This window comes from Betta splendens, chromosome 5 (assembly GCF_900634795.4).
Source record: "Betta splendens chromosome 5, fBetSpl5.4, whole genome shotgun sequence".
In the NCBI taxonomy this organism is placed as follows: Eukaryota; Metazoa; Chordata; class Actinopteri; order Anabantiformes; family Osphronemidae; genus Betta; species Betta splendens.
In genome coordinates this window covers 16929912-16951475 of record NC_040885.2, presented here as the reverse complement: position 1 = coordinate 16951475, position 21564 = coordinate 16929912, and the positions used below count along the sequence as shown (strand labels likewise).

The window sequence follows — 21564 nt, the reverse complement described above, 5'->3', positions numbered from 1 at the left end:
CTCTCTCTCTGTCGCAGTTTGGTGCTGTGTAAATGTTAAATTTAGTCGCGGCCCCAGGAGAGGAGTGTGAACAGAGTGGGAAACAGACAGAGACGGAGGGAGGGTGAAACTAACGAAATGAGAGGAAACGAGTCTCAGCGTGGGATTCCCAGCGTGACCCACATACAATTGCTCTTGTAAATTGCAAACGTCTGATTACACTGACGGCTAATAACGCCCACGTCCTCATTACAAATAAAAAGCATTGACCGTTTGTTTAGTCGACCTCCCACCGACCGGGTTCGAGTCCCGTGCGCTGCTCTCTCTCCATCAGGTTTGAACCGACAGGAAGACGTGTTTGATGTGTGTTTCACCTTTGCGTGTCCTTTGATTGTGACTTTGTGATGCACGGAGCTGGCGTGGGCACACACACACACACACACACACACACACACACACACACACACACACACACACACACACACACACACACGCGCGTGCAGCTATGATGCCGTCACAAACGCATCTCATGATAAAATAAGACAAGGCACCATTTCATTTATATATAGCGAGAGGAAGCTCCTTTTAGTTTGTGTTTTTCCTGTGTGGGACACGCTGACTCACAGCAGAGATATTTACAGTATGTGACACATCGTGAATCATCGTTTTAATCTGAAAACAACTCCTGTTATGGATATGAGCGCGCTCCCTGCGTTCGCACACATCACTGGAGCCCTTTTCTGTGTTCGCTGCACGGACTTGGACCCATTGAAATCCTTTGAACGTCTCCTTTGCTGCGAGTGATGCAGTCCGGCGTCTAACGTGGAGGTTGAGCCTCCCCCAAACAGGAAAATGTGATTACTCAGTAACACAGCGAACAACGCTAACCTGCGTTTATTCATCTGTGGGCTGAGAAGTGATGCTCCCCATTATGTATGAGTGCTATAAAATGTGCAGCATTTGAGAGCTTTGCCGCTAACTGCTCGCCACCGGTGTGTCAAACAGACAATGGCACGTTGAGGCTAAGTCGTGCAGGAGATGTTTTCGATGCTGGGACCCAGAGTGAGGCGGATGATCCGACCGGGAGATCTAATGTCACCCTCCAGATGAGGTAGTGGCTCTTTATTCTCGCTTCCACGCCTGCATCCGGCCGCAGCGTTTAGTCCGATTGAATGAGCAGAATCAGTTATTAGCAGGCAGATTCACTCAGGCAAAAGAGGCTTAGCGGAGCAACACCCACAGCTTGAATGGGCAGCCCTCTGTCATAGAAGTGAGGGAGGTGGAGATGGAAAGAGGACAAGAGGGAGAGGTTAGGAGGAGGAGGAGGCGGAGGAGAGGCTCACCATACAAAGAGACAGCAGGGTGCATGCATGTGCATGTTTGTGTGACGGACGGGGGGAGAGAGAGAGTGGAGGAGCAACGGGAGGAAAGAAGAGGGAGGGAGCTCCGAGCATCGTCTGACAGCAGAGAGGCTGATCTCCGGCAGCAGGTGTTGGAGCACAGAGAAACTGAGTCAGGCGCGGAGAGAGTGATGCGCTCCAAGTTGTCGACGGCGACAGACTGAGCCGCAGACAGGTAAGCGTGGTCGCTGGAGGGGCGTCGTCTAGATGTGGAGGTAGGAATCCAGGAAACGAGTTAGTGCAACATGTGACGGGAAGAAGAGGAAGGAGCTGCTTGTGTCTGTGCTCAGCTCCAGCCGATCTGCCTCCGTCTCCTCAGCCTCCGCTCCCAACTTTCTCTCTCCAGCTCTGCCTCCGTCTCGGCTTTTCCCTGGTCCACACAGGAAGTGGCTGACTGGAGTAAATGACTCTGCTTTCATTGTGCATTAGCTGCTGCACTTGATTAGATTAGTTGTCTACTAAGTGGACCTGCAAAGCTTAGGGGTTTATGTGTACTTGTCTGTCTCAGACTCGTCTGTGTGTGTGTGTGTGTGTGTGTGTGTGTGTGTGTGTGTGTGTGTGTGTGTGTGTGTGTGCGTGTGTGTGCGTGTGTGTGCGTGTGTGTGCGTGTGCGTGCGTGTGCGTGCGTGTGCGTGTGTGTGCGTGTGTGTGTGTGTGCGTGTGTGCGTGTGTGCGCGTGTGTGCGTGTGTGTGTGTGTGTGTGTGTGTGCCTCTCAAAAGCAAAAACATGATCCAAACTAGCAGAGTTTAATCTTTAATACCCTTCAAGCAAAAACCTGGAGCTGCTCTATGATTTGGAAAATAATGTGCACATCTATCACCGAGCAGGAAATGTGCCACGAGTTCGAGCTGAAGCTGGAGTCCAGTTTAGACGAAGTGGAGTAAGTCTGGGCTCTGTCCTGTGGTGATTACGTCATCCCTGCTTCAGGTTTAGAGGAATAATGCCCAAAAACAAGCTAGGAGTCAGTTGAAAAGGAAGTGACAGATTATGGCACAGCTGTCGTGTTGTTGCTCATGCGTGCTGTGGTTGTGTATTTACATCCTAAATGTATTTAAAATATGTTGTGTTGCTGCATTTTGTTCCCTGAGTACTGGACCTCACCGTCGTTTAACTGGCTAAATGGTGGTTCGTTGAGGCTGATCTCTGCATTAGGCCACGGTCTCCTCTCACGAGAGCCTCATTCAGCAGCAGCAATGGAAAAACGGGCCATTACCAGACACTTGATCCGATGATATCTGACTCTCCTGGCGTTCGCCAAACAAACCAGCCGGCGCATGCGGCCTTCACTAGAATCACCATTGGAGATTTTTGCTAATGAAACAACCTTTTTCTTCTGCACCATTTGACTTATCTGGTTTCATGACGTGTTTTCTGCAGTAATGATGAATTTGCAATTATGATTGTAAGTCTGTGTGTCTGCTCCGCTCAGACCAGCCACCGCTAATAATAACGACATTTTTTATGCAGCGCTTGTTGTTTACGGATCGTGAATTGTTTTTATCCAAGTAACAAACACATCCGTGAAGTAACAGCAGACGCGGTTAGATTAAAAAGTAATGTCCTGCAAAGCACACCTCTCAAATGCATCTTTTACATTCAGCGTGCTGGAAAGCGAGGCCTCATTGTATTTGCAGGTGCTGCACAGCCTGAGCCATGATTGGACTACAGGAGGCTGGAATTATTATCAGAGCTCATGACCCTGCAGCCTGTGGAGATCGCTGCTGGCAGGACACAGGATTAATTGGTGGATTTACTCTCCCAATGCCTTGTGTCCATTTTAGAAACTGTCTGCCGTCAGGAATCAACACAAAGACAGAGCGATTCTATCTGGACGAGTCTAATCCATGGGGCGAGGAGCCTGAAGGTGAAGGGCTTCTTTAGTCATAATGCTCAGTAACGCTGGCCATCGGTGCCGCGTCTGAGAGGTTCGGTCTCCTGGGACTCACTGGGACCAGTGCAGACATCGTCTCCTCCCAGAGGCTCAGAGCTGTCATTCAGTCATAGAAGGTCAAAGCTGTTGTTTGTGTCACAACTCAAACTTGGGCTGATAGTTTTACAGACGAGGCCTTTTCTGTCCATGTTTGCTGGAGGAGTTTTGGAATGAAGTTGAATTCTAAATGTAAACTTTCTTATTTGTGATTGTTGCTGTAGGTTTCAGTAGGACACGATGTACTAATGCGACTGGCTCCTCATTTGAAAAAGATAATGGCCGGTCTCTCACTGATGACTCGTGAGTTTGATAATAGCGCCTATTATTTCCTGCCATTTTTTTTGCCATCATTTATTCTGTATTGTAGGTTTGATAAGGACATTTTTCAGCAAGCAGTGAATCGGAAAATAGCTAATGTTGCTAGGTGACACATCCACACAACTGCAGCTGGAAGAAGAAATCAGACTCAGAAGAGGAGCTCGCGCTCAGCGAGTGCATCGCACAGCGAGATGACTTCCCTCTGTTTTTCCTCCCGCATCCGCGAGATTGGAAATGTGACTGAAGAGTGAACCTTTCACCTGGGATCATGTGTGGGCAGCTCGGCACTGGGACGTTAATGGTCTGACTGGATGGATGCTGGTTGAGTTCAGCCTCAGTCGGTCCAGAAGTGACGCAGCGCGTTTTCACATAGGAAATGAATGATCCTTTCTTTAGCATCTTCACACACTGTACAACCGTCCTGCGTCTCTGATACCAGACGAGCACAGAGCCTTTAAATTACTGCATATTCCTCATGTCATGTGTCAGGATGGTGGAGTTTGATAAGGTGCGCTCGCTCAGGTGACAGCCTGAACGTCCCCTGACTCAAACGGTTCCTCTCCACTGGATGCGTCTCTGTTATCTGCCTTGTAAATCAGTGCAGGAGGGAAACGCACGCAGATATATTCCAATACAATCGCCACAGAAAAAGTCTCTGTCTTCTGGGACGGCAGCCACTGGTGTGAAAGTATTAGACAACGTTCATATGTCTGTCTGGTGGAGCTTCCTCAGTCAAGATGCATTTGCTCATTTGTGCCTTGCACTGCGACTGTGTGATGAGTGTGTGATGGTGATTAATGCGGAAGGGGTGAAAGCGACATGAGGAGCGATGCATTGAAAGGCGGTGATTTAATACGTTGCCCTGCGTCTAAACCGCCTCCGCAGTCAGTGTTGCTACAATCAGAACCCATTCGCTGTTTGGTTCCAGTGGGGCGCTTCAACAACATGTCGCCACAGACCCATTTCTGACTCAACAAGCTTCTGCTTTGTCGGCACATTTGGCTGAATAATTCTGGGAAATGCGTTGACGTCCTATTTACACTGTGCTCCGGCTCCGGTGTTTGAAAGATGCGACGAGTTCACGCGGCCGAGAAACGTCAGCGGTGAGAAGCCGAGACGCCTGCAGGACAAATCAGACAGCCTCATTCAGTCATTTCCCTGGTTTCAGCAGAGATCAGAGGCGGCGCGGAGCAGCTGTGGTACAAACACATTCCTAACCTCAGCTCCAGGTCAACTGTCTGTCAGCACAAAATCCAGCTCTGTTCACTCGACTTACAGACTCTTCTGAGGAGCGCCGTGCTGCGGAGGTGCATCCGTAAAAGCTCATATTGGCAAAGAGAGAGAACTGGGCTGGAAACAGTCTCCAACCTCTTCACAGTGTGTGCCAAGATGGCAGAATGGAGCGAATACGGGAGAGTGGGCGATCGAGGCTGCACCAGCTCTCTCACCACGTCCGATCTGCCGTTGTTCTGGGTTCAGAGGTGCCGTCTGCTACGGGTCACTGTTGTGTGAGACAAAGTGTGAGGTTGTACGCGATGATCACAGTCAGGACAGACTGGAGGTTTGCTCCAGACCCCACAGAGAGACGAGGCCGACGGGACGGCGGTGCTGAGACGAGGGTTTTCTCTGTCCGGTGTCAGTCTTTGGTAGTTTTTGTTTTTTCTTCACTTCCGTCTGTCTCTTTTCCCGATCACTTCTTCCTCTAATCACACCCACGATGTCGGCAAATTGTACGCAGAGGAAGAGGAAGTTCACTACAGTACATAAGGACACACTGGGTGTCGTAACGGCGCTTCAATGAAGCTGGATTGCATCGTCCTGTGATTTCATTGCTTCAATGAGAACCTGAGCTCCATCCTAACGTCTCCGCCTCTCTCTGCCTCCACCCCTCCGTCCTCTTTGCCTCAACAGGAAACACGATGGAAGGATTCCTCGCTTCTCTGATGAAATAGATCCGGCACGAGCACAATCTCGCCCTCTGTTTCCTCTTACGCCATTTTCAAAGGTAACAAATGATACAATACGTTTTTAACTGTTTTATTCTGTAAGAGACGCAAACGCTTTCCATTCATTGCTTATGATACACTGACACTATATTATGCAGCTCTCAGTAATTCTGGTTCTGATGAAGCTGGGATGAGTGGACCAGGGTGAGTTATGTCCCTATTCACGCTGACGTGAAGCAGTAACACCATTAAAACGCCCTAACGTCATGTTTCAGATTGGAAGCAAAACATTTACCGCAACGAAGCTACAGGAAATTTATAGAAAAGGAAAATGAGACGAAGACAAGGCCAGCGTTCATTCAGTTTCCTCCAGCCTCATCTATTAAAAGCCAAACATGGGATCGATATTTGGCGGCGTGGTCCAGATTGCGCTGGAGATGAAGTTGCTGCTGTAAATTTAGCACTCGCACGTTGATGCTGTTTTTCCTTATCCGCTGTTATAACGTTGATGACAAATAGGCCACGTTTTCAAGGATTCAAAATATCTAGGTGAAGTTTCATTATTTTTCAATATTCGAATAAGTAGTGAATGTGAATGAACAGCAACGGGTTATGTTTAGTCAGTAATAAAACCAGTCATCCAGCATAACAGAGTGAATGTATGAGCACTGGAACATTAGAGTGATGTTTAAAGCCTTTTAAGTAATCCAGCATTGTCATGAACGGAGCTGACACGAGGTCTGAAGACGAAGCCACACACTGAAGGGAGGTGGAGGACGAATCCGATGGCTTTCACAGACTGACAGGGGCTCAAAGGCCCTTTGTATTAGCTGCATACTAAAATGAAAGCACTCATATTTCTTACGTGCCTTGAGCTGGAGCTCAGTTGTCTCCTATTTTAAGGGGGAATGCTGATACTCATATAAAACATATAGGAAGAAATAGGTTGAGAAAGAAGCTGCGTCTCTGATTCGGTTACAGGGTCCATGATTAACTGGTGCTGTTGTCAGGCTTAGGCAAAGATCGGACCCACGTGCACAGCGTGAGGACACAAGGTAGAAGAAAAAAATCAAAGTTTAATCCAACAATCGTAATCACAGACAGTCCAGGTCATACACGACAGGCTCAGGTTTCAGTACCGAAGGAGAAGGCGTAATCAAGTCCAGTAACAGGCAAGGTTCAGCAACAGAATAAACCCAGCAACAGTAGCATTCAGGGTTGAGCAGGAGTCGGCGGTCAGAAGCACGGAGCGGGATCAAGACAAGGTAATCAGGACTGAGAACTGCTGCGAGGTGACGACTGGCGTTCAACGATCTGGTAGTATAGTAGTAAGTATCCAGGTGAGTGATGACTAACTGGAGACAGGTGCGTGTAATGACAAACAGAGTAAGGCTGGAGCTAAACAGGATGATAACAGAGACCGGAAGTACTACAAAATAAAACAGGAAATAGAACCAAAACCTGACAACTTAGGTGAAACAGAAAGTCCTTCAAAATAACACAAGAAACGTGACCCCAGATCGTGACAGCTGTTCTGCTTTGGCTGTTGCTTTTTGCTGTGACGGAACACAGACGTTAGACCTGCAGACGGGCTCGTGTGCTAGAACCCGTGCGCCTCGTGTTCCCCGGGTTCCACAGCGGGTCCGACTCGATGCACGCGTTTTCGCCGGCTGGACAGATCAGCTGCAGCTCCGGCTCCGGCTCCGGCTCCAGCGCCTGTTGATCGCCCGCTTTGAAGTGTTTGTTTCCATTTTGCCGCTTTGCCTTTGAGGACGAGACTCACCTGAGAGCGTGAATGGAGGGGAACGTTGAACGGGCTGACGTTGCTCTGCATGCTAATTACCGTCCGTTTGTCTGCTCAGATGGAAATGGGGTCCCGTGTGTGGGAATTTATTGGCCTCCTGGAGCCAGAGCTGCTCCTCAGCCCCGAGAAGGAGGAGAAACAGCTGGAGCTGCGTCCGTGGACACTGTCTCCTCTCATGCAGAACGTGTTCATTGACACATTTGCTCCGTCTGTATCTCTCGCCCTCAGACCCTCGTACACTCCTACCAGGACATATTGTGCCGCCGCAGCCACCACCAGGCAGGATTGTACAACAGCAGGCAGACTTTCCCAACCGCTGGAGCTGAAGCTTGGCAGTTTTGCAATCAGCATGAGACACTGAGATAATATCAGTGCATCAGATATGAATCTAACTGTAATCTGCAGTTTTGTATGTAACAAATATATAATGAGCAATAGTGTTACTAAATTAACTTACTAAGTTCTCTCAAACAGTAATGGAATGCATCCACATCAGTGTGAGATCAGTTTTATGGCATGATGTAATAACATTCACTTTCCATTCAGTCCTAAGCCCCTCCTCCCCCGTGTATGGTGGAGGAGGCAGGTGATTAGTGTTTATATTCTGTCGCAAAATGGAAGACACTTGACATATATGGGTGGAATCCATCCCTTTGAAAGCTGCCAGTAGTGTTCTTCAGAAGTAGGTCATAGTTTGTTGATATCTGATGTTGGAAGTGGAGCTGATGAGAGAGCTGAAGAAAAAAAAAAGCGGCTCCGCTTTCACAGAATGACAGTTTCCCTTTCATCCCGCAGAGCTTTCCTCTGTTTCCTCTTCCTCCATCCTCTGTCTCCCTCCTCTTCCTCCATCCTCTGTCTCCCTCCTCTTCCTCCCTCCTCTTCCTCCCTCCTCTTCCTCCCTCCTCTGTCTCCCTCCTCTTCCTCCCTCCTCTTCCTCCCTCCTCTGTCTCCCTCGGTCTTTTGTGCTTTTATGTTCGTACCCATGGACTGTTTGAGAGGCGCTGATGCCGTCTGTGGCATCTGTCGTTTGCAGCTCATATATGGAGACGTGGGGCTGCTACTTGCCAGAAAGGTGATGCAGTGAAGAGTCACCTGATGAGCAAACCATACATCGAAAAAAAAAAAAAAAAACTAGCTCAGCCAAAAAAACTCAGGTTTGTAGAACAATGTCTCAGTGGACCTGTTTTTAGAGCCTTCTTCTCTTTAAAGAGCTGAGGAGAGGCGATTCTGAGGTGGAGGATTGAGAAATGTGAGATAAAAGAAAAGAGGAAGTGAATACTCTTATATTATGATACCCAGAAAAGGAGAACTTACAGTTTGCAAATGTGCGTGTGTGTGTGTGTGTGTTTGTGTGTGTGTGTGTGTGTGTGTGTGTGTGTGTGTGCGTGTGTGTGTGTGTGTGTGTGTGTGTGTGTGTGTGTGTGTGTGTGTGTGTGCGTGTGTGTTTGTGTGTGTGTGCGCGTGTGTTTGTTTGTGTGTGTGTGTGTGTGTGTGCGTGCGTGCGTGCGTGCGTGTGTGTGTGTGTGTGTGTGTGCGTGCGTGCGTGCGTGTGTGTGTGTGTGCGTGCGTGCGTGCGTGCGTGCGTGTGTGTGTGTGTGTGTGTGTGTGTGTGTGTGTGCGTGTGTGTGTGTGTGTGTGCGTGCGTGTGTGTGTGTGTGTGCTTGCATTAAGAAGGCGTGATGGATGGGAGGGCAGAAGCTTTGTTCCTGTCTTCCTCATGCTTACTGTACAGCTGTGAGTCTATTGGAGGGTGAGAGCCGTGAAAAGAGGAAGGAAAGCAGCTGATGTTCCCGTTCGCGCTGTATAAATGCACAGATTCTGAGGACAGGCTCCCACGCTGTCGCTGCCAGTTCTGCCTGAGCCACAGCAGGAGTGAAGTGTCACTGACGGCCTCGGTGACTGGGCACATCTGGTCTGCTCGCCGACCTGTGGAACCATGAGTGAGCTCAGGTTAGCGAGGAACAGCCTGTGGGACGGACTGCTCACCAGTTCTCCCAGTAAACCTTTCCGCAAGAGACGCTGCCTCAGCGATGTGAGTATCTGTGTCCCAGGAATATACACGACCCGAGGTTCAAACTCTATTAATGATGTCAGAGGTATTGATACGTAGCTCGGTTGGGGAGTCTGTGTGGTTCACTGATGATCTTCTCAGCACAGGAAAGTGTTTGCTGTGTGCGTATGTTCGTGCGTGCGTGCGGGTGTGTGTGTGTGTGTGTGTGTGCGTGTGTGTGTGTGTGTGTGCATGTGTATGTGCTTGTTTGTGCGTGTGCATGTGTGTGTGTGTGCGTGTGCATGTGTGTGTGTGTGCGTGTGCATGTGTGTCTGTGTGTGTGCGCTTAGGAAGCCCCTCAGCGACTGTGAGCCGTCATGTGGAAGCAGAGCCTCGGCCTCCAGTCCACTCGTGTTACATGCTAAATAGACTGTGGCCACAGAACCGGGCTGCTGTGATCATCTGCTCCTTCATCTCGGTCGGAGCTGCTCTAAATCCTTAATGTGCCTCTGCAGATTCCACTCATGCCTGAGGGTGTTTTCTCCTCCTTTAACCTGTTCTACAACCTTTGCTAATTGGACAAAACGCTGCATCGTGTTCTGTGGCAGCTCCGTCGAGGTGTGATTATGGTTTAATCCAACATCTGGACTGATGCCTCTTTGTCTGATGTCGGTACAACATCTGGACGCTCCATGACAAAGCATCAGGATTAAAGCAGGTCTGACATGAAGTGGCCGTGGTGTGTTTGGCCTGTCGCTCGTGGGTGAACGGCGCCCCGCTGGGTTGTGCCGCCTGACGAGCTGGTGGCTTGGCAACAGAGCGGCACCATGGAGCCCGGAGGCTCGGCTCCGCAGGGAGCCACTTGTTTACAGGGTGCTCGTCTCCTGGTGAGGAGAGGAGCCTCTGTGAGGTGGGCGTGAAGCGTTAGGGCTCCTGGTGAATGCTCAGTGAGGAGGGGGAACCACACCAACACCATGTCGCCTCTCTCCTCAGACCTCCGACCTGTTCGCCATGATCGAGAGGATTCAGGTACAGTAGACGCTCTCCTGGCTTCAGCTGCTCCGGCCTGTGCGCTCCTGCTGTCACACTGAATCAAACTCCGCTCGGAGGTTTTTCCTGCCTTCTAGTCTCCGCGCTGCTTTTTGCTTGTTGCCGGTTCAGTCGCGGAGTTCGGATGCTTCTACGTGTGCTGAACGCAGCGTTTCTGCTCTGCCTTCGCATCATCAGAAGCGTTAGATGCAGCGGATCAGGAGGCTGCAGTGCGTTTTCTAGTCTGATCGCTCACTGTGTAAAACCAGAGACGAGAACATCTGATTCTAAGTGAAGGAGATTGACACAAACAGATGTGTTGTCTGTAACTCGCGGCATCCACAGCCTCTTCCTTTTATCCCGGCCTGTCTGACAGCATTTACCTCCTGATGCTGCTGACACTGGAAAATAAATATACTCTGATCATATTATGATGGAAACTGTTGCTTTAACAGGCGTGAGGACACAAAAACAAAGTTTTTATTAGAAGCTGCAGCTCTGGAACCAAGAAGCTCAGGTGCAAAATGTGTGAATAGACGTCTTACAAACATTCATTTTAACACAAGCCCTCAAGCTTTTCTCCAGAACTGTGGAGATGATTTGACAGACCCAAAACATGTTTATTTAGTTTGGGTTGTTAAACGCAAAAGCAACACGTCTGACGTGCAGACGTGTGTGGAAGACTTTATTAATAGTGATGCCAAAAGTGAAGTGGCAGTAGATGGGCCGTGTTCCGACCCCCACTGATGTGTGCTTAACATCTGCAGCCAGGCTTGGCAGCAACGCCCTGAATGGAGCGAAGTCCCTCTGCACCAGGGCTTCCTCTTTCTGCGGTCGAGCTTGTCTGATGCAAACCGCCCGCCTCGCTCTCACGCTCCTCAGCGCGTTTCGCAACCCTTGCCAATGGAAGGATGTCCCCCCATCGCTCCACGCGTGTACCTGCTTCTACTGACGCCTTCGCCTCTCTGTCTCTGTCTCTGTCTCTGTCTCTGTCTCTGTCTCTGTCTCTCTCTCTCTCTCTCTCTCTCTCTCTCTCTCTCTCTCTCCACAGGGTTGCAGGATGGATGAGCAACGGTGCCCCGTCCCACCGCCCCTCAAAGTGAGTTGCAGATTCCCACATCTCCTCAGAGATCGTCTGGTGATGGGGAAGTCATAAGCCTCTGGTTCTCAGCTGTCACAGAGGCTTTAGGATGCTCAGCGACATGAAGGGACTAAACCCTCTGCTGTGCTGCTGACAAGTCCGGCTCCTTAAAGACTTCATTAACCTCTATATAAGGAGTTTGTTAACAGAACCCTACTAATGTCTGACTTCTTCTTTGGTGCCACTGTGATGCTGACGTTATTGGATTTAGGTGCAATGTCCTGATAACTATAGTGTTTTAGTGAGATGAATTCAGCACATACGTTCATGGATTTGTTGAGGGGACTGTGAGTTTCCCTTAGTCCAGTACATATTTTTATAAACGCTGTTTCTGCTGCATTTAGTCAATACCTTATTACAAGAAGAACCGCTCCAGTGGAGCTGGTGAAGGTCCGATCGTCGTGTGTGGAGAGGATTAATTCTTTTGTGTATTGTTGTGTATAGTGTGGCGTCACCTTGACTCATGTTCTGGTGTTTCCCTGCAGACAGAGGAGGACTACATCCCCTACCCCAGCATTCATGAGGTATTGCAACGCCGCGGTGCTCTCTTCTACATGCCAATACCTGCGTTTCCAACCAGTTCTCCCTGTGGACTCTAGGTTCTGGGCCGCAGGAGCCCGTTCCCGCTCATTCTGCTTCCCCAGTTTGGAGGCTACTGGATCGAGGGGACCAACCATGAGCCCAAGGAGCCGGCGGAGACGGAGCAAGCTCCCTGTCTGAGCAATCAGGTCAAGCTGGAGACCAACAGCACCGCCAAGATATACAGGAAGCATTTCATGGGCAAGGTGACTATTTAACAGAGCTGTGTGTGTGAAGAAAACAGGACTCATTGAAATGCAATGAATCCATTGTTTTGGTTATCTGCATTTAAAACAGGCTTTGTAGCAGTAGCCGACGTAGCACTGAGCTCCCACTGTTTCCTTAATAACAAAACTCTTAATCTTTTTACCCCATATGATTTCTAATTTATTATAGCAATGATCTGTTATGGTGTCGCCCTCTGTTCAGAGCCGGGGGAGTCTTCTTCCTTGCATTAGAGTCTCGTCTGCTTATCTGCCCCCAGGAACACTTTAATTATTACACGATGGACGCTGCCTTAGGCCATTTGGTCTTTTCCATGAAGTACGATGTCATTGGGGATCAAGAGCATCTGCGCTTGATGCTTCGGTACAGTTTTCTATTGTTCTTTTATTATTGTTGTTGTTCAATCTGCTTGTCTTGTTTCATGTTTCTCTTTCTGGCCGTTTTCTCACATTCAGCTTTAGCAGGTTTCCTGAACTAGAACTTGTCATATGATGATGTGATAGATTACGATCAGCGCGGAGTCGTTTCAGTGGCGTTTTCCTGCTCGACTGAGAGTAGGCAGCGTTGCTGTCAGAGCACCCCCATCATTTTCACATCATTTATACCTTTGATTGTACAAACTTCCAGTCGTGAAGCAGCCCTTCCATTCTGACTTTGCCCTCTTTGTTTCTAAGTGTCCTCCTTCCTCTGACTTGGTGAACATTTGTTCTTCTGTTTAGGTGTGTACGACACGTCGGTTGATGGTATTTTAAAAATAGACGGTGCTGTTGGTCTGTGCGGTGCAGGCCTCCCACGCGCTGCTGGTCCAACCCTCGCATCTTTCTTAAATCCACTTGAAGGGTCGGGACCTGATACAGCAGCTAATCCTGGTTTAGTTTTTAGTTTCACGCTGAGTGAGTGTGCAGCAGGATAACAGTCCCTCAGCCCACAGCATTTCACACGGGGCTGGTTTCCACTGGTGGGCAGCACCGCACCCTCCGTCATCATCAATCTTAGTCATCTGAGCTGGTGCAGTCACAAAATCTAATCGAATAGAAGCCTTGTTGGGTCAATGTTGTTTCTTGATGACTTGTACTGTTTCCAGCCGGCTTCTTTTTAAATCTAGGAGAGAGCTGTTGAGGATAGTTTACATCCTAAACAGAGTCAGCTAATTTAACGGTATTCAAGCCAATTAATCAGGAGCATTGCTTTGCTTTAGAGACAGAAATCTAACTCTCCTCGTTGTTTTGACTTTCAGCACAAAACTAAAAACCCACCATGATGTGATTCCCATTTCATGCCTTACCGAGTTCCCCAACGTGGTTCAGATGGCCAAGGTAGGCAGGCATCCAGCTGCTCAATACTGTAATACTGTAATACTGCATGTTTAGGATGCAAACAGCCTAATGACCCTCTCCACTTTCAGCTGGTTTGTGAAGATGTCAATGTGGACAGGTTTTATCCCGTCCTCTACCCAAAGGTAGGCCCTTGTCTCCATTCGTTTTCTCCTGGTACTCGCTTGAAGCCGACTCATCGCATCCTCTCTCCTCAGGCGTCGAGGCTCATTGTCACCTTTGACGAACACGTGATCAGCAACAACTTCAAGTTCGGAGTTATTTACCAGAAGTTCGGCCAGGTGGGTGCACGCCGGAGCTGCGGCTACACGTGGTGGCGCTTCAGAGCCTGTCCACCTTGAAAACGGCCTGTCTTTGTTGTCGCAGACGTCGGAGGAGGAGCTGTTTGGAAACATGGAGGAAAGTTCTGCCTTCGTGGAGTTCTTGGAGTTTCTGGGCGAGAAGATTGAGCTCCATGATTTTAAAGGGTCTGGACAGACGCTCAGTTTCTTTCCGTTTTCTCAGCAGCAGCTCCTCGTTCGTTCTACCTAATGTCTGCCAGGAGCAGGCCATCATTCACTTTGCTCAGCTTTGGCATTAAACGAATCCCTGAAAAAGCGATTCTCAGCGTGCTGATATTTGTAGTGTTGCTGACACTGTGATTGAGGAGGGGCAGAAGGGCCTTTGGCGTTTCCCAGTGATGGACGACGTGGACGGACCAGCGCTTTAACAGCGTTGTTCCACGTTTCTCGCAGCTCTTTGACCCTTCGCCTTCTCATCTCAGCACGTCTGACTGTCTCCTCTTTGTCCCCTGGCTTTAATTCTCCTTCTACCCCGTGTCTGCAGGTTTCGGGGTGGGCTGGATGTCACTCATGGGCAGACAGGCAAAGAATCTGTCTACACGAGTTTTTATAATAAGGAGATTATGTTCCATGTGTCCACCAAGCTGCCTTACACAGAGGGAGACTCTCAGCAGGTACAATGTCGTTCCAGTGCTTAATCATGGCTCTAATTAATTTGTCTTTTGAGGTTTTTAATAGCCTTAACCAATTTCTCTGCATAGATAGATAATGGGTGAGGAAGAGCTTAAGTCTTTTAATTAGCATTTGATGGAGCAACAGTCTACATTATCTTCTAGTTCAGGTGTAGAGTAGAAACAAAACACACATTCACTTTCTTTAGGGGAACTGGATCACTGGCACCCTTGTGTTGGACCAGTAACTTGTAGCTGGACCCAGCAGGCGGTTGGCTAGTATTAGCATAAGGAGCAGAACGCTCTTGCTAGCTAGCAGCGCTAATTAGCATGTTTTATCTCATTTGTTGATTTCATCCAGATTTTGCTGTTTCGTGCTTTAAGATAAGCTCACCAGCTGCACATGGGAGTGGTTTCAATTCTTCACCGAAAGCAAATAGGCACAAGGTCTTGAATGTTTTTGTTTTAAAGTAAGACTTTAGACATAAGAAACGCTCACACTCTCGATCTCTGCAGCCATAAAACAATGGCATCGTCAGGGAGGAGGAACAGTGTTTGTGGAGCCAGACGCGGCTGATTGGGATCTGATCAGATTTGAGCAGATACAGCGTTAACAGATGTCGGGCCTTTGTTGAGCTTTCCATTGTGATCCTCTGGTTGACATTTGGGCGATGAATGTTATTCAGCTGTGGGGATCAGAAATCCCCCGTGTGAGTAAATAACAGAGCTGACGCCTCATAGGCTCCGAGATGATGCAGAAGGAACATTTCCGGCTGCTAAAGAGCTTCGATGGCAGAGAAAATAATGAGAATTTGCCAGTACATTGCATACGATCCATTCTTAAATCTGTCCTGTTCATTGCAGATGTAACGTGTGAACAAACAAACTGGCTTTAATAGACGAAGGGGATGCAAACTAAAAGCGATGATCTCTGAATCCTGGGGCCATTATTCCCATACAGTAGTTGGTGAGTGGTTTCTGAGGCCCCACCTCAGTGCTGGTACCAGTAGAAAGGCTGAAGCGGGCGTGTTCGGCAGCCTGATGACTGATGGAGGACAGTCAACCCACGCTGCAGCACAGCATGTGTCAGCGGTGGGTTTTCGGCTGCACAGGAACCTGGAGCTCGCTCTGTTTTTGCCAAGTCTCTCTGAGGATATTTTTTGCCGGAGCAAACGGGCCTCACTTAACCTGTTCTCAAAATCTGATGCTCCCACATTAATGCTCTGGCATGAGTCAGGCCTTAATTATAAATATTGTGTAATAAATTGTCGCAAAACATGATACCTTTGTTTATGTAGTCTTCTATTCCCTAAAAAAGTTTTGCTTTAACCGCAATGTGCCAGGACCCACCAGAAACAGATTTATCTCCTCGCTGACAGCTGTGTGAAACTAGGCTGTCATGCATTTCAAAGCGCTCTCCTCACGGCTTAACGTGCTCCGCCCGTGCACATTTCTTCCCCAGTCAATCTGTCAGTGGGTCCTGGGAGTGAATCTGTAGCCGCCCGTCTGAGCTCTTCCCTGTCGTGTCCCACAGCTGCAGAGGAAGAGGCACATCGGCAACGACATCGTCGCCGTCGTGTTCCAGGAGGAGAACACGCCCTTCGTCCCCGACATGATCCAGTCCAACTTCCTGCACGCGTACGTGGTGGTGCAGGTGGAGGACGCGTGCTCGGACAACGTCACCTACAAGGTTGGTGCCGCGGCCGCCGCGCGGGCCGACGCTGAGCGATGAGCCTTCGCTCCTGCATTATTCAGGCGCTTCCACTCGTCTGTGCGGCCGCGGGTTTAATGAATCACAGAGGATTCCTGCTCCGCGCTCACCGCCCCTTTTATTCCAGGTGTCCGTTACAGCCAGGGATGATGTGCCCTTCTTCGGCCCGGCGCTGCCCGACCCGGCCATCTTCAGAAAGGTCAGCGGCGGCGGCTCAATGACATCCGCCCTCTGGAGGCGCCTCTCATGCTCTCTCCCCTCCTTTCTCTGCGCTCGTTCAGGGCCCCGAGTTCCGCGACTTCCTCTTCACCAAGCTCATCAATGCGGAGTACGCGTGCTACAAAGCTGAGAAGTTCGCCAAGCTGGAGGTGAGGAGCGCCGTTAATCGGCCTAAAGGACGCCTGCAGCGTTCTGTTTGTAGAGGAACAGCTCGAATGTGGACTCAATGGTTTGGATTATTGATGAGGTTTTATTGTGATTCTGTCGGGGGTGAACGTGGACCCAGCCAGAATAAGCAGCTATAAATAATGCAGCCTTTATGTAAATGGTTTCCTGTGCGACCTGCATGAGGACAGAGGAAAACCTTGGTTGCATCGGAAAAGGAATTTACAGGAAACGCATCAGGCTCCGACGGCCGGAGTGACGTTTCCTACGTTTGAGAGGCAGCACTTCCGCTTAAAGCCTCCACTCATCCGGCGTCCGTGTGGTTGTCGTCGGCAGGAGCGCACGCGTTCCGCCCTGCTGGAGACTCTGTACGAGGAGCTGCACATCAACAGTCAGTCCATGATGGGTCTGGGCGGAGACGAGGACAAGCTGGAGAACGGGGGCGGCGGCGGCGGCGGCGGCTTCTTCGAGTCCTTCAAGGTACTGTCCTGTTGGTCCGTCCAGCGCTCCCTCCGCGTGCATGAGGGCGAGCGGCCGGTGGCGAGCGGCGCTTTCTGCCCCCCCCCCTGTCTCTGGGCTGGGATTCTGGGTATTCACACATGAAAAAAACAAGGCAAAGCACAGGAAACGTGCAGTTTCTCAAAGGACCAGTCCTGTGACGTTCTCTCCTCCAGTTTGTCACATGACGCTGTGGTTTTACGCCATCACCGAGCGTGAGGGAGCGCTTCATTTACTCCTCATTAGGGAGCTGATGATGCAGTTTGTGTGTCTCCACATCAGCAGCGCTCCCTCACGGCCCGCGTCTCCTCTCAGTGCTTCTGGCCACGTCTGAGACTTCTTTTTTTGTATTTTTATGCAGCTTCAGAGAATTTTCACCTCTATCAGTCTCTTCATCCTTTTTCTTTTACACCCCCCCTCCACTAAAGTGATAGTCATAGTGTCGGTTCTAAATGGAGATGTGATAATGATAATGATAATGGATATAGATAGAATAGATATATATAGAGATATAGATAGATATGAGATAGATGATCAAAAAAAAGTAAGTAGAGAGAGAGTAGATGTAGAAGAGGAGAAAGAAAAAAGTGCCTATCTATCTCTATCTGCATATATCTCTCTCTCTCTCTCTCTCTCTCTCTCTCACCCCCCTCCTCTCTCCTCTCTCCCTCCCCCCTCCCTCTCTCTCTCTCTCTTCTCTCTCTCTCTCTCTCTCCTCTCTGCTCCTTTCTCTTCTCTCCTCTCTTCTCTCTCTCTCTCTCTCTCTCCCTCCCCCCCCTCTCTCTCTCTCTCTCTCTCTCTCTCCCTCTCTCTCTCTCTCTCTCATCCCTCCCTCCCCATGACTGCCGCTTCGCGTCCTGCCCCACTAGACGTTGACTTAGACGATAAGAGAAGCAGCAGAAGCGCATCCTCCATCCTCCTCCTCCGCTGCTGCTGAGCCCACGCTCTCCTCGACCTGCATTGAACCTCCACTTCCTTCACGCAGCCTCTCCCTCCTCCCTGTTGACCTTTACTGCCCCTAAGCGTTCAGAACCAGCCCTGCACACAAGCGCCCGTGCATGTGCTGCAGACCCCCCCCCCACCCCACCCCCCAGATCCATCACATAAACCCATTACACATATCACTGCCATTAAAGCTATGGGAGCCCGTCAGCCCGTGTTATGCTTGGACATAATACCGCCGCGGCTCCACTGACACTATGTCCTCGTTTCTCTCTGTAGCGGGTCATCCGCAGCAGAAGCCAGTCAATGGACGCCATGGGCCTCAGTAACAAGAAGTCACACACAGTCTCTGCTAGTCACAGTGGCAGCTTTACCCACAATCCCGCAGAGAGCCCCAAAACCCCGGGGATTGTAAGTAGCTCCTTTTGGTTCACATGACGCCCACCCACCACACAAACGCCCTCCAGCCCGTTTTGGTCCTGTTCCCTTCCAGCTCCTGCTTCTGTGACTGACATTGTTTATTCCTGTTTATGGCTTAAAGTTCCTACTGTCTTTTTTTCTGTTGGGGGAATTAACAGCGTGATTCATTAACAGACGTCAGTGACAATGAGTGTGTGAAACAGTTGGTTTGAGCAGAGATCAGCGCAGCCGCTGTCTGACTACCCAGACTCCCTCCCTCCTCAGCGTCCTCCAGCCTCCTCTGGTGAACCTTACAAGCTTCTGCATGTGTGGCTGATGACTGCATGGCACAAGCCACTAAAGCAAAGAACCTGTGTGTTTGTCAGACATGAGGTTAATTGTAGTCCGCTTTTCGGGCGTTTTCTGCCGTTTTGAGCTAAATTAACCCCATTTCTGGAAGCGCTGTTGAAGGTTTTCTTAAAGGCCGGGCCTTTGGCCTGCGTCAGGCCTCCTTCTCCTTCTTCTTCTGAATGCATGACTACCGAGAGCTGGTCCCTGGGGAGGAAGCTGCCGTCACGCCTGCTACTGTGGCGCCGGTGGCCCCCTGCTGTGCTGGATCCCAGGCTGCTTTGGCTCGAAACGCTTTCCACCACTTGCTCAATATGTTTTTTTTTGCAGTTTTTTTTATCTAACTACGCTTCAAGCTTCCTTATTAACAATTTTGCACCTTGCTGTTTGAATTCTCTGTGCTGTGCGCATGAAGTCTTATGAGGTATTTTGCTTTTCTCCAATCTGTCGTCTTCTCTCTCTCTCTGCTTCCCTCGCCCTGTCTTGTGTGGCTCAGTCATTGCTTGTCCCAGGGAAAAGTCCCAGTAAATATGGACGCCGAGGCAGTGCCATAGGGATAGGAACAATAGAAGAGGTTCATGTATAACTCTCCCTTCTTGTTTTTTATTTTGTCTTTGCTTTTCTGTCAGGTTGTGTTAAGGTTAAAATATGATTTCATTCATTGATATAGTCTTGCCTGATTCCCAGCAAAGGGGGGATGATTTGTGTTTTCCTATGTTCTAGATTGAATTCAGATGAATATTGCTGACTTGTGTTTTTTTCTTCCTGCATGAACTCACTCAGTTCATTTTACTGTTAATACTTTCAGAAATTCAGAACCTTCTAAACAGGCTCATGTTTTGATATACATGAAAAGGACATTTGTATATTGTGACTAAAGTCAAAAGTGTAAAGTCAAATATTAAATAAATAAACCATCAGATATATCTGATGCCCATCCAGAAACATTTGCTATAAAATAGGAAATTGTGCTTCTGCCTGTATATCGTAAATGTCATTTCATGGCCTCAGAAAGTCACTGATTTCCCTTTAGTGGCCTTTGAGGCCATGGGGCGACTGCTTTCTCCTTGTATAATATAATAATAGTGTTTCCATACCGCGGCTGACTTTGTTCTCCATACTCACTGTCAGTCACTGATCATTCCTGGAAAAAGCCCAACCAGGAAGAAGTCGGGGCCTTTCAGCTCCCGCCGCAGCAGCGCCATTGGCATCGAGAACATCCAGGAGGTGCAGGAGAGGAGGTGAGAGGAGCAGAGCTGCTCAGCAGGGGGTCGGCAGTGGAGGCAGACCAGCGCTGAACAGATGCAAACAGGCACATTCCAATGGGGGATTTGTTTTTAGAAAACACAGTTTGAGATGAGGGTTCTTGCTATTGGATGGTTTCGGTTGGGAACGGATCTTACTAAATGAAACGTGTGACCCTCTCCATCTCCTTCAGCCGAGAGGTGTCGCCCAGCACCCAGAGGACACCAGAGAGCAGCCTCCTGTCGCAGGAAAATAAATCCGAAAACTCCTCCAGTCACAGTTCACCGGAGTTTGCTGCCACTAAGAACAGGTAGCTGTTACTTACGATGCATTCTGAGTTAACGGTGATGGATGTGATGCCTTGGGCAGCTGTTTATACAGAGACTCTAATTCACAGATGGGTAACTTTTAGTCCAGCTTTTCTATCGGCTTCATCTTTACACAATATGCACATTGTGTAAACATCATTAATATTGCACTGTAAATATGACATTTGCTCTATAGTATCGGTCCTGCGTGCGGTCAGAGTGACCCAGGGTGCAGTCTGGCCATGTGTTGCAGGGCTCCGTCCATCCCCGAGGCTCAGGACCTCTCCCGCTCCTCCTCCAACGCCAGCAGCTTCGCCAGCGTCATCGAGGAGCATGATAACGACCACGAGGCCGAGGACGAGGACAACGCTGGGCCGGTGCGTGGAGACGAGACGAGACGAGACCAGCGGAGCCGCTTCCTGAGGCGCCTGCAGCTTGTCTCACTCTCTTCCCTCCTTTTACAGGAACGCGTGTCCTGCGCTACGCCCCTCAAGAGCGACTCGTTTGTGTACAGCTCGCTGGAGGACAGTCCATGTAAGTATGCGACTGAAGGATTCATACATTAATAATCACTGAACTCTGGAAACTCCATATGAATTTTTGAGTTTTGCATAAGCGATGATGTAAGTGTTGTCTGTCACTAATGCTTCTTCAGCGGCTTGGAGAGATGATGTGCTTGTGTTAGTTGAGCCTGACAGCCTCACATCTGTCGCCTTCCTCCCGGCAGCGTCTCCTCCTCCTCACCACCAACCGGACGGAGCGAAGGCGCCGGAGTCCAAGGGGCCAGAAAGCCGACCCAAGACGGAGCATCACCCGCAGGAGCACAAGTTCTCATAGGGTAAAAGCGGTTCCATGTCACCAGCTGCCAAGGCTGTTCTCCAGACATTGGAGGCTTATACGTGCTGGGAACAGCTGCACCCAAGTCGTGTTTATTCATTATCACAGTATTCAGCAGTTGTTTTGTTGATGTTAACAACTCCTCTTCATCGCTTTTCCGCCTGTTTGCAGAAATCTCAGCCGCGCCCATGAGATAACTACATCTGCACTCATTTTCAGGTTAGACCCAGTCATGAGCCGCATGACTGTGCATTGAGCCGGAGC

General features: G+C 49.4%; 1 protein-coding gene across 13 annotated transcripts in view; it reads left to right on the top strand.

The window, feature by feature from the left end:
• rap1gapb (RAP1 GTPase activating protein b) overlaps nucleotides 1-21564 on the top strand; it is a 48748-nt gene that overhangs the window by 25346 nt on the left and 1838 nt on the right. For 2 of the 13 annotated variants that reach the window (XM_029150343.3, XM_029150333.3), the window contains exons 3-24: nucleotides 5540-5633; nucleotides 11449-11496; nucleotides 12024-12062; nucleotides 12138-12323; nucleotides 12602-12705; nucleotides 13580-13658; nucleotides 13748-13801; nucleotides 13874-13957; nucleotides 14043-14143; nucleotides 14502-14631; nucleotides 16163-16318; nucleotides 16467-16538; nucleotides 16621-16707; nucleotides 17060-17203; nucleotides 18443-18574; nucleotides 19407-19484; nucleotides 20042-20151; nucleotides 20349-20465; nucleotides 20660-20840; nucleotides 20928-20997; nucleotides 21191-21301; nucleotides 21472-21519. In XM_029150343.3, the coding sequence (XP_029006176.1) occupies nucleotides 11458-11496; nucleotides 12024-12062; nucleotides 12138-12323; nucleotides 12602-12705; nucleotides 13580-13658; nucleotides 13748-13801; nucleotides 13874-13957; nucleotides 14043-14143; nucleotides 14502-14631; nucleotides 16163-16318; nucleotides 16467-16538; nucleotides 16621-16707; nucleotides 17060-17203; nucleotides 18443-18574; nucleotides 19407-19484; nucleotides 20042-20151; nucleotides 20349-20465; nucleotides 20660-20840; nucleotides 20928-20997; nucleotides 21191-21300 (2073 nt within the window). In that variant the 5' untranslated portion in view covers nucleotides 5540-5633; nucleotides 11449-11457 and the 3' untranslated portion in view covers nucleotide 21301; nucleotides 21472-21519. Of the gene's footprint in view, nucleotides 1-956; nucleotides 1091-1382; nucleotides 1555-5539; nucleotides 5634-9028; nucleotides 9411-10361; nucleotides 10398-11448; nucleotides 11497-12023; nucleotides 12063-12137; nucleotides 12324-12601; nucleotides 12706-13579; nucleotides 13659-13747; nucleotides 13802-13873; nucleotides 13958-14042; nucleotides 14144-14501; nucleotides 14632-16162; nucleotides 16319-16466; nucleotides 16539-16620; nucleotides 16708-17059; nucleotides 17204-18442; nucleotides 18575-19406; nucleotides 19485-20041; nucleotides 20152-20348; nucleotides 20466-20659; nucleotides 20841-20927; nucleotides 20998-21190; nucleotides 21302-21471; nucleotides 21520-21564 lie in introns of those variants that run through there. The other 11 variants (XM_029150330.3, XM_041070796.2, XM_029150341.3 and 8 more) reach the window with 11 other exon arrangements.